The sequence below is a fragment of the Nerophis ophidion genome, linkage group LG04, assembly GCF_033978795.1.
Source record: "Nerophis ophidion isolate RoL-2023_Sa linkage group LG04, RoL_Noph_v1.0, whole genome shotgun sequence".
Classification (NCBI taxonomy): domain Eukaryota; kingdom Metazoa; phylum Chordata; class Actinopteri; order Syngnathiformes; family Syngnathidae; genus Nerophis; species Nerophis ophidion.
This window is the reverse complement of record NC_084614.1, coordinates 4,699,197-4,717,196: the sequence shown is the minus strand read 5'-3', so window position 1 is coordinate 4,717,196 and position 18,000 is coordinate 4,699,197. Positions and strand designations below refer to the sequence as shown.

At 34.8% G+C, this 18,000-nt stretch overlaps 1 protein-coding gene across 2 annotated transcripts in view; it reads right to left on the bottom strand.

The window, feature by feature from the left end:
- Positions 1-14,587, bottom strand: part of LOC133550770 (neurobeachin-like) — an 84,726-nt gene extending 70,139 nt beyond the window's left edge. Inside the window, exons 1-5 of one of the 2 annotated variants that reach the window (XM_061896791.1) lie at positions 14,430-14,587; positions 11,086-11,212; positions 8,580-8,699; positions 8,236-8,369; positions 4,110-4,171 (exon numbers count right to left, since the gene is read on the bottom strand). In XM_061896791.1, the coding sequence (XP_061752775.1) occupies positions 4,110-4,171; positions 8,236-8,369; positions 8,580-8,699; positions 11,086-11,212; positions 14,430-14,445 (459 nt within the window). In that variant the 5' untranslated portion in view covers positions 14,446-14,587. The remainder of the gene's footprint in view (positions 1-4,109; positions 4,172-8,235; positions 8,370-8,579; positions 8,700-11,085; positions 11,213-14,429) is intronic. The other variant, XM_061896792.1, reaches the window with a different exon arrangement.
- Between the last annotated feature and the right edge of the window lie 3,413 nt (positions 14,588-18,000).

Sequence of the window (18,000 nt, the reverse complement as noted above, 5' to 3'; positions counted from 1 at the left end):
GTTAAAATTCAGTGTGTAAAAAAAAATTAAAAAAATCAGTCTAATTAGGTTGTGTAAAATACAGTGTTTAAAAAAATCAGTGTAAAATACATTTCTGTGTAATTAAGTTTGTTAAAATAGCGTTTTTAAAGTCAAGTGTGCAAAAAAAAAAAATCTGTGTAATTACTGTGAATTTTTACACACTAATTTTTTTACACAGATTTTCTTTACACAGGTTTTTCCCCAAAAATTTACACTTTTTTTTTTTTTTTTACACAAAGAATTTTTACACTTGGAATTTTTAAACACACATTTCGCTCACTGAATTTGTTCATCAAATTATGCTTACAATTTAATTTAATAAAACTATGTGGGCAAAATTAATAATTTAGCTTGTTAAAATTCAGTGTGTAAAAAAAAAAAAATCAGTTTGTGTAAAATACGGTGTTTAAAAAAATCAGTGTAAAATACATTTCTGTGTAATTAAGTTTGCTAAAATAGCGTTTTTAAAGTCAAGTGTGCAAAAAAAAATCTGTGTAATTGCTGTGAATTTTTACACACAAATTTTTTTACACAAATTTTCTTTATACAGATTTAAAAAAAAAAATTTACACTTTTTTTTTTTTTTTTACACAAAGAATTTTTACACTGAATTTGTTCATCAAATTATGCTTACAATTTAATTTAATAAAACAATGTGGGAAAAATTAATAATTTAGCTTGTTAAAATTCAGTGTGCAAAAAAAAAAAAAAAATCAGTCTAATTAGGTTGTGTAAAATACGGTGTTTAAAAAAATCTGTGTAAAATACATTTCTGTGTGATTTAGTTTGTTAAAATAGCGTTTTTAAAGTCAAGTGTGCAAAAAAAAAATCTGTGTAATTACTGTGAATTTTTACACACTAATTTTTTTACACAGATTTTCCTTATACAGATTTTTTTCTTTTTTTTTACACATTATATTTTTTTTTACACCAAGAATTTTTACACTTGGAGTTTTTAAACACACATTTTGCTCACTGAATTTGTTCATCAAATTATGCTTACAATTTAATTCAATAAAACAATGTGGGCAAAATTAATAATTTAGCTTGTTAAAATTCAGTGTGTAAAAAAATAAAAATCAGTCTAAATAGGTTGTGTAAAATACGGTGTTTAAAACAATCAGTGTAAAATACATTTCTGTGTAATTAAGTTTGTTAAAATAGCGTTTTTAAAGTCAAGTGTGCAAAAAAAAAAGTGTAATTACTGTACATTTTTACACACTAGTTTTTTTACACAGACTTGCTTTGCACACTTTTTTTTTTTTTTACACAGAATTTTTACACCCAGAATTTTTAAACACACATTTTGCTCACTGAATTTGTTCATCAAATTATGCTTACAATTTAATTTAATAAAACAATGTGGGCAAAGTTGATAATTTAGCTTGTTAAAATAGTGTTATAAAATTCATTGTGTAAAATTATAATTTTTTAAAATCAGTGTAATTAAGTTTGTTAAAGTAGAAGTGGAATTCTTTCCCATTCTTGCTTGATGTACAGCTTCTCATATTTTAGCCTAGTACCCTCACTCTTTTACTACGAAGCCACGCTGTTGTAACACGTGGCTTGGTATCGTCTTGCTGAAATAAGCAGGGGCGTCCATGATAACGTTGCTCGGATGGCAACATACGTTGCTCCAAAACTTGTGTGTACCTTTCAGCATTAATGGTGCCTTCACATATGTGTAAGTTACCCATGCCTTGGGCACTAATACACCCCCACAAATGTTTTTACACATTATCTTTACACATAATTTTTACAGACTGATTTTTCTTTACACACTGAAATCTTTCTTTTTTTTTTTTTACACAGAATTTCTACACACTATTTTTTTTACACATATTTTCTTTGCACATGATTTTTATACATACATTTTTTTCCCACAATTTTTCCACACATTTTTTTCCACAGACTTTCTTTAAAAACAATTTTTACACACTGAATTTTTTTTTAACACAGATTTTCTTTACACATAATTTTTACACACTGCGTTTTTTTTACACACTAAAATCTTTTTTAAACCCAATTTCTACACACATTTTTTTTTTAACACAATTTTTACACAGTAATTTATGGACACACATTTTCTTTACACACTGATTTTTTTTTTTACACAAATTTTTTTACGCAGATTTTCTTTAGACATAATATTTTACACACTGATCTTTTTCTACACATTGAATTTTATTTTTACACACTATTTTTTTACACAGATTTTCTTTACACACAATTTTTCACCCCAAAATGTTTTTTCTTTAAACATTTTTTTATACACTTTTTTTTTAACATATTTTTAACACAATTTCTACACAAATTTTCTAAAACAGATTGTCTTTACACACTGAATTTTTAAACACGTTTTTTTAACACATTTTTTCAGACATAATTTTTACACACTGATTTTTTTTTGTTTACACACTGAATTTGTTTTACACACTTATTTTTTTACACATGATTTTTACACACTGAATTTTTTTTTTTAATCCAATCTCCACACACCATTTGTTTTACACAAAGATTTTTTTCTTTACACAAATTTTTACACACTGATTTTTGGACCCAGATTTTCTTTACATACTGATTTTCATACACTGATTCCTATTTTTTACACATTATTTTTTTACACAGATTTTCTTTAGATATAATATTTTACACCCTGATTTTTTCTTTACAAAATTTTTACACATTTTTTAAAAAACTGATTTTCTTTACACACTGAATTTTTAAACACACGTGTTTTTTATACACACTTTTTTTCCACATTTTTTTAGCCAAAATTTTTACACACTGATTTTTTTTTTTTTACACACTGAATTAGTTTTACACACTTATTTCTTTACACATAATTTTTCCGCACTGAAATATTTTTTTGAATCCAATTTCTGCACACAATTTTTTTTACACAAAGATTTTTTTCTGTACACAAATTTTTACACACTGATTTTTGGACCCAGATTTTCTTTACATACTGATTTTTATACACTGATTCCTATTTTTTACACATTATTTTTTTACACAGATTTTCTTTAGATATAATATTTTACACCCTGATTTTTTCTTTACAAAATTTTTACAATTTTTTTTTAAAACTGATTTTCTTTACACACTGAATTTTTAAACACACATGTTTTTTATACACACTTTTTTGACACAATTTTTCCACACATTTTTTTAGCCAAAATTTTTACACACTGACTTTTTTTTTTACACACTGAATTTGTTTTACACACTTATTTTTTTACACAGAATTTTTCCGCACTGAAATATTTTTTTAAATCCAATTTTCACACACTATTTTTTTACACAAAGATTTTTTGCTTTACACGAATCTTTACACACTGATTTTTATTCACTGATTCCTTTTTTTTTACACACTATTTTTTTTACACAGATTTTCTTTAAACATAATATTTTACACCCTGTTTTTTTCTTTACAAAATTTTTATACACATTTTTTTTTAAATATATTTTTAACACAATTTTTACACAATATTTTATACCCTGATTTTTTTCTTTACAAAATTTTTATACACATTTTTTTTAAAAATATATTTTTAACACAATTTTTACACAATTTTTTAAAAACTGATTTTTTCTACACAGATTTTCTTTAGACACAATATTTTATACCCTGATTTTTTCTTTACAAAATTTTTATACACATTTTTTTTAACATATTTTTAACACAATTTTTACACAATTTTTTTAAAACTGATTTTCTTTACACACTGAATTTTTAAACACATTATTATTCAATTAAAGTGTTTGCATAATTCAATACAAAAATATATTATATGGTACTTAAATTCAGTATCTAAAAAAACTTTGGTAAAAAAAAGACCGATTTATTCCGGTTGAACCCATCCCGACTGGACTCTTCAGGTCCAAGACTAGGTAGGGCAGCTGGAGTCTAGTCCCGGGCCAACTTGCTAACGAGGTGACTTTTGAATCTTGCAAGATGTGCAAAAGAGGACAGGAAGTTGTTGTGATGCAGACTGGGGCCACAAGACAGGAAGTGGAAGTATTATTGTGTTCCGCTGCAAAGCTGCAGGACCGATCAATAACCTGAAGGCGGGAAGTGGACGCACCTGAGAGCAGAGCAGCATGACCAGCTCCACCACCGACGTGCTGGACTTCATGCACACCAGACCTGCACGGCACACACACTCAGTCACAAGTCTTGCTGATCGCTCACACGCCACCAACGCAAGAACAACATCCCATCAATATCAGATCAATAAACAATAATAATTATACATCAATATTCTACGATCAATACTTCATTTGCCATGTAAGGACAAAGTCATGCCACAGAGAAGACAAGAAGGAGAGAGAGAGAGAGAGAGAGAGAGAGAGAGAGAGAGAGAGAGAAAGAGAGGGCGGAGGAGTGCATCACATCCCGGCCCTACTTTAGACACCATTCATGTGTTCATAACGACAATAACAACGTCACACAAGACGGGCAACAGCTAACAACGTGAGACATACCCGCTTGATGAATGGGTGCAGCAGCCAGCTCGGAGATAAACACACGCGCCTCATCGTTCACCCTCTCATTCACATTCACTTTGCAGCCACTCACTCATTCACCCAGCGACAAGTCAAAACACTCCAGTCGCCAACTGTTTACTTACTGACAACATGCACGCATGCCTCTATTCACTCACTCACACTTCCTATATACTCACTCACTCACTCACTCACACTTATAATACACTCACTCACTCACAATTCCCACACTCTTAATACCTTACTCACATTTGCCATATACTCGCTCACTCACTCACACTTATAATACACTCACTCACTCACAATTCCCACACTCTTAATACCTTACTCACATTTGCCATATACTCGCTCACTCACTCACTCACTCAATCATTCGCATTTGTCATACACACAAACAATTCTCACTCACTCACTCATTATCAATTCCCATACACACTCAATCGTCAAGATTTCTCACTCACTCACTCAATGAACAATTCCCATACACGCTCACAATTATCGCTCATTCACACACAAACGTTTCTCACTAACACTCTCACTCACTCACAATTACCACACACTCTATACCTTACTCACATTTTCCATATACTCACTCATTCACCCACTCACTCGATCATTAACAATTTTCATGCACACTCAAACAATTCTTACTCACTCACATTCCTCCATGACTAACTCACTCAGTCACTCACTCATTAACAATTCTCATACTGACTCAATCACTAATCATTCTCACTCACTCACTAACCATTCCTATACACACTCACAAACAATTCTCAGTCACTCACTCAAACATTCCTCACTCACTCACACAAAAACATTTCTCACTAACTCACTCAAACATTCCTCACTCCCTCACTCACATACAAACATTTATCTTTCACTCACTCACTCATTCACAATTACCATACACTTAATACCTCACTCACATATTCCATATACTGACTCACTCACCCACTCACTCATTGACAATTCCCATAAACACACACACATAAGTAATTTTCATTCACTCACAATACATCTCACTCCCTCACTAAAAATTACTATTCACACTCACGCACAAACAATTCTCACTCAGTCACTCACACAAAACATTTCTCTTTCACTCACTCACAATTACCACACACTTAATACCTTACTCACATATTCCTTATACTCACTCACTCACTCACTCATTAACAACTCCCATAAACACACACACATAAGTAATTTTCATTCACTCACAAAACATCTCAGTCCCTCACTAACAGCTATTATTCACACAACACATCAACTCATTTCAATCATTCCTCACTACTCACTCATCCTCAAAAGGGGCAATATTTCTCACTCACTCAAAATCTCTTTCTCGACTCACTCATCAGTCCACTCCAATCTCCACTCAATCCATAACTCACTGCACTTACTTCACTCACATACAAGATTCTCACTCACTTCACAATTTCACTTAATCACTACGTCACATATTCCATATACTACTCACTCACTCATACCTCCATTCACATCACTCACATACAAAGATTTCTCACTCAATCACTAATAACTCACACTTAATAACTTAGCTCACATCATTACTCACTCACACCTCACTCACACACACATTACATTTCTCACTAACTCACTCACTACAAAAGTATCTTCATCACTCATACTCACTCACTCACACACTCACACTTCACATATCACTCACTCACTCACTCACTCACTCACTAATAAGAAATCAATACTCTACTATAGCAATCGTTCACTACAAATATTCTCTGCACGCACTTCCTCACCAACACTTACCTCATAGCTCAGTCTGAGAATATTCCAGTATACTCAGACACTCACCATACACTCACTCAGAAGCCATTCATACACCACAGATCTCACTCCTAGATCACTCACACACACACACTCTCACTAACATACTCACTCACTCACACAGACACACACTCAGTCACACAAAAACATTTCTCACTCATTCACTCACATACAAACATTTTTCTTTCACTCACTCATAATTACCACACACTCAATAACTTACTCAAATTTTCCATTTAATCACTCCCTCATTCACTCACTCACACAAAAACATTTCTCACTCACTCACATACAAACATTTCTCTTTCACTCATAATTACCACACACTCAATAACTTACTTACATTTTCCACTCACTCACTCACTCACTCACTCACTCACTCACTCACTCACTCACTCACTCACTCACTCACTCACTCACTCACACAAAAACATTTCTCACTCACTCACTCACTCACATACAAACATTTCTTTTTCACTCACTCATAATTACCACACACTCAATAACTTACTCACATTTTCCATTTACTCACTCACTCACTCACTCACTCACTCACTCACTCACATACAAACATTTCTCTTTCACTCACTCATAATTACCACACACTCAATAACTTACTTACATTTTCCACTCACTCACTCACTCACTCACTCACTCACTCACTCACTCACTCACTCGCACAAAAACATTTCTCACTCACTCACTCACTCACATACAAACATTTCTTTTTCACTCACTCATAATTACCACACACTCAATAACTTACTCACATTTTCCATTTACTCACTCACTCACTCACTCACTCACTCACTCACTCACTCACTCACTCACTCACTCACATACAAACATTTCTCTTTCACTCACTCATAATTACCACACACTCAATAACTTATTCACATTTTCCATTTACTCACTCACTCGCTCGCTCACTCACTCACTCACACAAAAACATTTCTCACTCACTCACTCACTCACTCACTCACACAAAAACATTTCTCACTCACTCACTCACATACAAACATTTCTCTTTCACTCACTCATAATTATCACACACAATAACTTATTCACATTTTCCATTTACTCACTCACTCACTCGCTCACTCACTCACACAAAAACATTTCTCACTCACTCACATACAAATATTTATTTTTCACTCACTCATAATTACCACACACTCAATAACTTACTCACATTTTCCATTTACTCACTCACTCACTCACTCACACAAAAACATTTCTCACTCACTCACTCACATACAAACATTTCTCTTTCACTCACTCATAATCACCACACACTCAATAACTTATTCACATTTTCCATTTACTCACTCACTCACTCACTCGCTCACTCACTCACACAAAAACATTTCTCACTCACTCTCTCACTCACCCATTCACTCACTCACATACATACAAACATTTCTCTTTCACTCACTCATAATTACCACACACTCAATAACTTATTCACATTTTCCATTTACTCACTCACTCACTCACTCACTCACATACAAACATTGCTAATTCATTCACAATTACAACACACTTAATAACTCAGTCACATTTTCCAAATACTCACTCAATCATTAACAATTTTCATGCACACTCGAACAATTCTAACTCACACACATTTCTTTACTGTCCAACTCACTCACTCAGTCACTCACTCGCTCATTAACAATGCCCATAAACCCGATACCTTACTCACATTTCTCACTCACTCACTAACAATTCTCACTCGTAAGTAATTTTCATTCCCTCACAAACAATCTCACTCCCTCACTAACAATAACTATTCACACTCAGTCAGTGAGTGAGTGAGTGAGTGCCGGCGTGACGCAGTGAGACAGGGACAGTGAGACAGGAGACGCCACTTAGAGAAAAAGGGGGCGTGTACAGCACCTGTACCTTCAATGAGCAGTTCCTGCCCATGACTCCCCAGCAGGGTGCGGGACAGGAAGGGGGCAAAGTCCACAAAGATCTCCCTCAGCAGGGGGGCCACCTTCTCCAGGGCGCGCTCCAGCTTGGTGGTGATGCTGCGGTCACATGACACAGCACGCGGGTTAGCGCCGTGCCAGGCGGAGGGCGAAACGACACGCGAGCTAAAGGGGGCAACACAAAGCCTCCACCTACTGGAAGTGTGTGGCGGCGCTTATACGACACAGAATGAGCAGTTAGAATTAATTTTAAAATTGTGAGATGGAGGCGGGGTCAGGGCGGGTGACGAGGGGGGGCGGGGCTTGTACCTAAAACACTGTCCTGCATCTCGGGGGGCTGCCTGGAAGCCTGCCAGGGAGCTAAAAGACTTAAGCTCAGGGGGCGTCTGACCGCTGCGCAACGCACACTGCGCCACCTCACAATAGGCACTGCAACACAAACACACACACACACACACACACACACTGATTAAGGCACAATGAAAACACACATTTAGTCACTCGTTAAAAGCGACTTTCCGGAAGTGACGTTAGAAGTATTTATTAAAATAGGCAACAAGAAGAAGTGCTCAGGGGGGGCGGGGCTAAGAGCACAAGGACCAATGAGTGAAGCCGCAGCAGGTGCAGGAAGGAAGTGAAGGAGAAAAAGTAACAAAATAAAAGTTGTGACTGAATTTGTGCCGAGCAGGGTTGGTTGCGTGGACAAAAGGCGCGCAGGAAGTGATCGCTGAGCAGTGGGAGGGGACACGCCCACAGCCAATCAGGTGACAGTGTCGACTGTCAGGTGTGGTTGGTTCTTGGCATGGAGCGAGAAGAGGAAGTCGAGAGGAAGAAATTGTTGATAAAAGGAGAAAAGTAATAATAATAATAATTATTATTATTTATTATTTATAAAAGAGGAAAAGTCACCCGGACAGTTTTAGGGATTTTTTTATTTTCCCGCCACCAAAGGGAGCGGAGTTAGACCAACGTGGTGTGTAAATGAAAAGGGTGTCCCAAAGGAAAAAAAGAAAAATCGATTTTCAAATTAATCCTGGTTCCTATTTGCAAAAGCTAATTGAAAAAAATACACAAAAAATAAATAAATAAAATAACTACATATATATACATATATAGACAAAAAATAAAAAATAAAAATATATATATATATACATACATATTTTATATTTGTATATATATACACAAGTATACATATACAGAGATATGTATGTATATATATATATATATTTTAAATTTATTTATTTATTTTTTATATATGTATATATACTTATATATACATATATACACGCATATATGTACACATACATACATATATACACATATACATATATATACACATATATACATTCATACATACACACTCATATACATATATACACACACACATATATATGTATATATATATATATACATTCATATATACACATATATATACACATATACAAACAAATATATACATTCATATATACACACATATATATATACACATACACACACACACATATATATATACACACACACATATATATGTATATATATATATATACATTCATATATACACATATATATACAAACATATATATACATTCATATATACACACATATATATACACATATACATATACACACACATATATATACACATACATACACACACACATATATATATATACACACTATACACACTTTTATATATATATATATACACACATACACACAAATATATGTACACACACACATATAAATATACACGTACACCCACACAAACACATATATGTATATATACAAATACACACACTAATGTGTATGTATATATATATATATACACATGCACACACACACACACACACACACACACACACACACACACATATACATATATATATATAAATACACACACTTATGTGTATGTGTATATATATATATATATATATACACACACATGCACACACACACACATATACACACACACACACACACACATATACATATACATATATATATATATATATATAAATACACACACTTATATACATACACACACATATATATACATATATATACATACACACAATCTACATATTTTAATTTTATTTTTATTTTTATATCTGTCCTTTTCCACAACTTGAAATGTTTGGGTAGAATTGTATTAAACAAAACCAGTTTTCTTTGAAGTTATATAGAAATGTATCAGAGGTGTTCATCGTAGAATCGGCACCCAAAGTTATTAAAAAAAAAAAAAAGTATTGATTTTGAATCGAGAATCGATTCCTAACCGAATCGTCACCCCCAAAATCCAATGGTGTGGTGCCCCAAAGATCCACAGCCCAGGTAAATGACGCAAGGCAAGGGCGCTAACACCACACCACCTTAGCCGCGCTCACCCTTTAGAGCACAGCCGCTAAATCTGCAAAAATTACTTCTCAAGTTTCATTGTGTCACACCATGTTCTTACACTTTATGCAGCATTTCTTACATTTTATTTCACTTCAAGATCTTATTCTTAAAGTCTTCAAAGTGATTTTTCCACTTTGTTGACATAGTTTGAGTTATCCATGCTTTACTTTCTACTTCGATAGCTGAGGGATTATAATCACATTTCAAATCAAAAATATTTATCATATTTTTCTCCTGGTCTTTATTTTCCATAGGTCATAAACAAATAACAATATTTATCAATATAAATACGGTGGTAGAGTTTTCAGCCGTGTGGCCCAGCCCTAAGCAGTGTTGGACAAGTGTGTACTTGGTGAAGTGCACTGGTGGAAGTGTGTGTGTGTGTGTGTGTGTGTGTGTGTGTGTGTGTCATGCTGACCTCATGTTCTCCACGGTGTCTTCAGGCATGGGCGCCACCGTCTGGACGGCCGGCAGGTTCTTGCTGGTGGCGCCGTTGACAAACGACGAGGACGAGGACGAGGAGGAGGAGGCGGAGTCGGCGGCACCTGGTCAGGTAGGACAGAGGAAGGGCCAGGTTAGCCTTCGGGATGTTTTAACGCCGCTATTGTCGCCGCTTCTCGCCTGCGGATGGGCCCCGCCCCCTCTCGTTAGCGCGTTCACACCCTGATGAGCGCTCTGTGTCGCGTCTTACACAAATAGATCTAGTCTAACACCTTATAATGGGACTAGCACAGTACTCTCTGCTTCCTCACACACCTGCTGCGCCAGAGGATAAGAGGACGTAGCAGGAGGGGTCTTTGTTGAGTATTCACACCTCTCTAGATGGTCCATGTAAAAAAAAAAAAAAAGCTATATAAATCAACTCATTCTGTTTTGTTATTCTAAACTATTCTCCCATGTGCTAAAGTGAGGAAAAAGTGCGCATTTATCCAAGATATTATACATATTTAAAGTCAAATATATCACATTATATAGAACCTACCAACCTTTTTGAAAGCAAGAGCTACTTCTTGGGTACTGATTAATGCCAAGGGCTACCAGGTTGATACACACTTAAATAAATTGCCAGAAATAGCCAATTTGCTCAATTTACCTTTAATAAATAAATTTATATGTGTATAAAAAATGGGTATTTTGTCTGTCATTCTGTTGTACATTTTTTTTCCTTTTAAGGAAGGTTTTTTGTAGAGAATAAATGATGAAAAAAGCACTTAATTGAACGGTTTAAAAGAGGAGAAAACAGGAAAAAAAACTAAAATTACATTTTGAAACAAAGTTTATCTTCAATTTCGACTCTTTAAAATTCAACCGAAAAAAAGAAGAGAAAAACTAGCTAATTCGAATATTTTTGAAAAAAAATAATTTATGGAACATCATTAGTCATTTTTCCTGATTAAGATTAATTTTAAAATTTTGATGATATGTTTTAAAATGTGTTAAAATCCAATCTGCATTTTGTTAGAATATATAACAAATTGGACCAAGCTATATTTCTATCATTATTTCTTCTAGATTTTCCAGAACAAAAAAAATTAAAATAAATTCGAAAGACTTTGAAATAAGATTTAAATTTGATTCTACAGATTTTCTAGATTTGCCAAAATAATTTTTTAGAATTTTAATCATAATAAGTTTGAAAAAATATTTCACAAATATTCTTCGTCGAAAAAACAGAATTAAATTTAAATGCATTTATTATTCTTTACAATAAAAAAAATAAAAATACTTGAACATTGATTTAAATTGTCAGAAAAGAAGAAGAAGGAATTTAAAAGGTAAAAAGGTATATGTGTTTAAAAATCCTAAAATCATTTTTAAGGTTGTATTTTTTCTCTAAAATTGTCTTTCTGAAAGTTATAAGAAGCAAAGTAAAAAAAAAAAAATGTATTTATTTAAACAAGTGAAGACCAAGTCTTTAAAATATTTTCTTGGACTTTCAAATTCTATTTGAGTTTTGTCTCTCTTAGAATTAAAAATGTCCAGCAAAGTGAGACCAGCTTGCTAGTAAATAAATACAATTTTAAAAAATAGAGGCAGCTCACTGGTAAGTGCTGCTATTTGAGCTATTTTTAGAACAGGCCAGCGGGCGACTCATCTGGTCCTTACGGGCCCGCGGGCACCAGGTTGGGGACCTCTGATATAGAATATGTCTTTGGAAGTGGGAGGGGCCTATCCCCAGGTGCATGTCTTTGGAGGTGGGAGGGGCCTATCCCCAGGTGCATGTCTTTGGAGGTGGGAGGGGCCTATCCCCAGGTGCATGTCTTTGGAAGTGAGAGGAAGCCAGAGTACCCGGAGGGAACCCACGCAGTCACGGGGAGAACATGCAAACTCCACACGGGATTGAACTCAGGACCTTCGTATTGTGAGGCAGACGCACTAACCCCTCTGCCACCGATATAATAATAAGTCGTGTAAATGGATATTAAGAGTATGTGAAACTTCGACTCCTACCTTGTTTACTTCCGTGACGACCTCCTTAAAGTTAGAAATATCAAGCAGCTAAAAAGCACCAAACATGGATAAGTGTCCAAAGAGTGTTTGACATTTTTTTCCCATCATGCTTTGCAATGAATTTAAATGAGTGTCATTTCAAAAATGTTTCTAGTGCATGGACATTTTTTTTTTTTTAACCACCAGAAAGTTCAGGGAGCAGGTGTTGACATTTTGTGTTTACCATGACTAGGGAAGGTTGTTTGCATCGGGGCATATTTAAAAGGTCACTTTGTTCACTTGCTGGTGACAAAAATGGCAGCATTTTAGGAAGTCTTTTCAAACGCACAATTATAGTTTGGACTATAACAGGGGTCGGGAACCTTTTAGGCCGAGAGAGCCATGAAAGCCAAATATTTCAAAATGTATTTCCGTGAGAGCCATATCATATTTTTTTTAACACTGAATACAACTAAATTTGTGTATTTTTAAGTAAGACCAACATTTTTAGAGTATAATAAGTCTCTTCTTCTTTTTAATAACATTATTATTCTGAAGCTAACCAATAAAAAATAAAATGTCATGTCTGTTGATCATGTTTTTGTTTGGCCACGTGCTGTTTGTCCTTTGGACTCTTTAAGTTCCTGTTTTTTTTCCCACTCCCTTGTCTGGTTTCCTTGGTTACTCATTTTGTCCACCGGTCTCTGGTGGACAAAATCCCCGCTCACCTGCTTCCCGAGCACTAATCAGAGGCAGTATTTAAGCTCGCCTTTGCCAGTCAGTCGCCCTGTGCTGACTTGTTTCATGCCTTGCCATAGTTTCGTGCCTCATGCCTACTAAGTACGTTTAGTTTGATTTATGTTCATAGTCTGTTTATGCGTTAGCTTGGTTTTTTAGCCCAAGTTGTGCGATTTTTGTTTGTATCTTTTTTTTAGATCAAATTAAATCATGTTTTTACCTAAATGCCATGTCTGCCTTCCTGGGAGAACGACCCCGCAGCAAGCGTGACATAAAATACTTCTTACCGTTAATGCGACTTCTTGAACAGGTGCGGTAGAAAACGGATGGATGGATATAAATGCATGGGAATGTTTTATATTTTGCACGTTATTTTTAGCACTGTGATTACCAGCGAAATTATTCATAATTATCGTGTTAAGCAATGTCAGCTAAGATTTATCCGAGAGCCAGATGCAGTCATCAAAAGAGCCACATCTGGCTCTAGAGCCATAGGTTCCCTACCCCTGGACTATAACATAAACCTTGGCAATGTAGACTATGAAAGTCCCAAGACACCTTGGGTCGACAGTCTTAGAGAAAGAGCGAAGTCACCTGTGGTGTTGATCATGCTCTTGGGCGTCGCCGTGGCCGCAGCGAAGATGTTCGGCGTGCTGCCGGCCGTGGAGGCGGCGCCGGTGGTGGGCGTGGCCACGGTGTTGACGGACAGGCTGCCGGGCGGCGGCTTTTTGACGGGAACCACGACACTCCTGTGGGAGAGACGGACGAGTGGATTAAGTGCAAAAGTTGCTGATCCGCACGGAGCGAGTGATTCTTATCGGCCGGGAGCATCGACTATGTATGTATGAGGTTACAAGCACACACTTAATTGAGATAAGTGTATAAGTGTATGAGGTTACAAGCACACACTTAATTGAGATAAGTGTATAAGTGTATGAGGTTACAAGCACACACTTAATTGAGATAAGTGTATAAGTGTATGAGGTTACAAGCACACACTTAATTGAGATAAGTGTATAAGTGTATGAGGTTACAAGCACACACTTAATTGAGATAAGTGTATAAGTGTATGAGGTTACAAGCACACACTTAATTGAGATAAGTGTATAAGTGTATGAGGTTACAAGCACACACTTAATTGAGATAAGTGTATAAGTGTATGAGGTTACAAGCACACACTTAATTGAGATAAGTGTATAAGTGTATGAGGTTACAAGCACACACTTAATTGAGATAAGTGTATAAGTGTATGAGGTTACAAGCCCACACTTAATTGAGATAAGTGTATAAGTGTATGAGGTTACAAGCACACACTTAATTGAGATAAGTGTATAAGTGTATGAGGTTACAAGCACACACTTAATTGAGATAAGTGTATAAGTGTATGAGGTTACAAGCACACACTTAATTGAGATAAGTGTATAAGTGTATGAGGTTACAAGCACACACTTAATTGAGATAAGTGTATAAGTGTATGAGGTTACAAGCACACACTTAATTGAGATAAGTGTATAAGTGTATGAGGTTACAAGCACACACTTAATTGAGATAAGTGTATAAGTGTATGAGGTTACAAGCCCACACTTAATTGAGATAAGTGTATAAGTGTATGAGGTTACAAGCACACACTTAATTGAGATAAGTGTATAAGTGTATGAGGTTACAAGCACACACTTAATTGAGATAAGTGTATAAGTGTATGAGGTTACAAGCACACACTTAATTGAGATAAGTGTATAAGTGTATGAGGTTACAAGCACACACTTAATTGAGATAAGTGTATAAGTGTATGAGGTTACAAGCACACACTTAATTGAGATAAGTGTATAAGTGTATGAGGTTACAAGCACACACTTAATTGAGATAAGTGTATAAGTGTATGAGGTTACAAGCCCACACTTAATTGAGATAAGTGTATAAGTGTATGAGGTTACAAGCACACACTTAATTGAGATAAGTGTATGAGTGTATGAGGTTACAAGCACACACTTAATTGAGATAAGTGTATAAGTGTATGAGGTTACAAGCACACACTTAATTGAGATAAGTGTATGAGTGTATGAGGTTACAAGCACACACTTAATTGAGATAAGTGTATGAGTGTATGAGGTTACAAGCACACACTTAATTGAGATAAGTGTATAAGTGTATGAGGTTACAAGCACACACTTAATTGAGATAAGTGTATAAGTGTATGAGGTTACAAGCACACACTTAATTGAGATAAGTGTATAAGTGTATGAGGTTACAAGCACACACTTAATTGAGATAAGTGTATAAGTGTATGAGGTTACAAGCACACACTTAATTGAGATAAGTGTATAAGTGTATGAGGTTACAAGCACACACTTAATTGAGATAAGTGTATAAGTGTATGAGGTTACAAGCACACACTTAATTGAGATAAGTGTATAAGTGTATGAGGTTACAAGCACACACTTAATTGAGATAAGTGTATAAGTGTATGAGGTTACAAGCACACACTTAATTGAGATAAGTGTATAAGTGTATGAGGTTACAAGCACACACTTAATTGAGATAAGTGTATAAGTGTATGAGGTTACAAGCACACACTTAATTGAGATAAGTGTATAAGTGTATGAGGTTACAAGCACACACTTAATTGAGATAAGTGTATAAGTGTATGAGGTTACAAGCACACACTTAATTGAGATAAGTGTATAAGTGTATGAGGTTACAAGCACACACTTAATTGAGATAAGTGTATAAGTGTATGAGGTTACAAGCACACACTTAATTGAGATAAGTGTATAAGTGTATGAGGTTACAAGCACACACTTAATTGAGATAAGTGTATAAGTGTATGAGGTTACAAGCACACACTTAATTGAGATAAGTGTATAAGTGTATGAGGTTACAAGCACACACTTAATTGAGATAAGTGTATAAGTGTATGAGGTTACAAGCACACACTTAATTGAGATAAGTGTATAAGTGTATGAGGTTACAAGCACACACTTAATTGAGATAAGTGTATAAGTGTATGAGGTTACAAGCACACACTTAATTGAGATAAGTGTATAAGTGTATGAGGTTACAAGCACACACTTAATTGAGATAAAGGATAAGTGTATAAGTGTATGAGGTTACAAGCCACACACTTAATTGAGATAAGTGTATAAGTGTATGAGGTTACAAGCACACACTTAATTGAGATAAGTTGTTATGAGTGTATGAGGTTACAAGCACACACTTATTGAGATAAGTGTTAGTGTATGAGGTTACAAGCACACACTTAATTGAGATAAGTGTATGAGTGTATGAGGTTACAAGCACACACTTAATTGAGATAAGTGTAGAAGTGTATGAGGTTACAGCACACACTTAATTGAGATAAGTGTATAAGTGTATGAGGTTACAAGCACACACTTAATTGAGATAAGTGTATAAGTGTATGAGGTTACAAGCACACACTTAATTGAGATAAGTGTATAAGTGTATGAGGTTACAAGCACACACTTAATTGAGATAAGTGTATAAGTGTATGAGGTAACAGCACACACTTATTGAGATAAGTGTATAAGTGTATGAGGTTACAAGCACACACTTAATTGAGATAAGTGTATAAGTGTATGAGGTTACAAGCACACACTTAATTGAGAGTAAGTGTATTAAAGCCTATGAGATAGTGAGTACAAGCACACACTTAATTGAGATAAGTGTATAAGTGTATGAGGTTACAAGCACACACTTAATTGAGATAAGTGTATAAGTGTATGAGGTTACAAGCACACACTTAATTGAGAGGTAAGTGTATAAGTGTATGAGGTTACAAGCACACACTTAATTGAGATAAGTGTATAAGTGTATGAGGTTACAAGCACACACTTAATTGAGATAAGTGTATAAGTGTATGAGGTTACAAGCACACACTTAATTGAGATAAGTGTATAAGTGTATGAGGTTACAAGCACACACTTAATTGAGATAAGTGTATAAGTGTATGAGGTTACAAGCACACACTTAATTGAGATAAGTGTATAAGTGTATGAGGTTACAAGCACACACTTAATTGAGATAAGTGTATAAGTGTATGAAGGATGGTTACAAGCACACACTTAATTGAGATAAGTGTATAAGTGTATGAGGTTACAAGCCCACACTTAATTGAGATAAGTTGTCTATAAGTGTATGAGGTTACAAG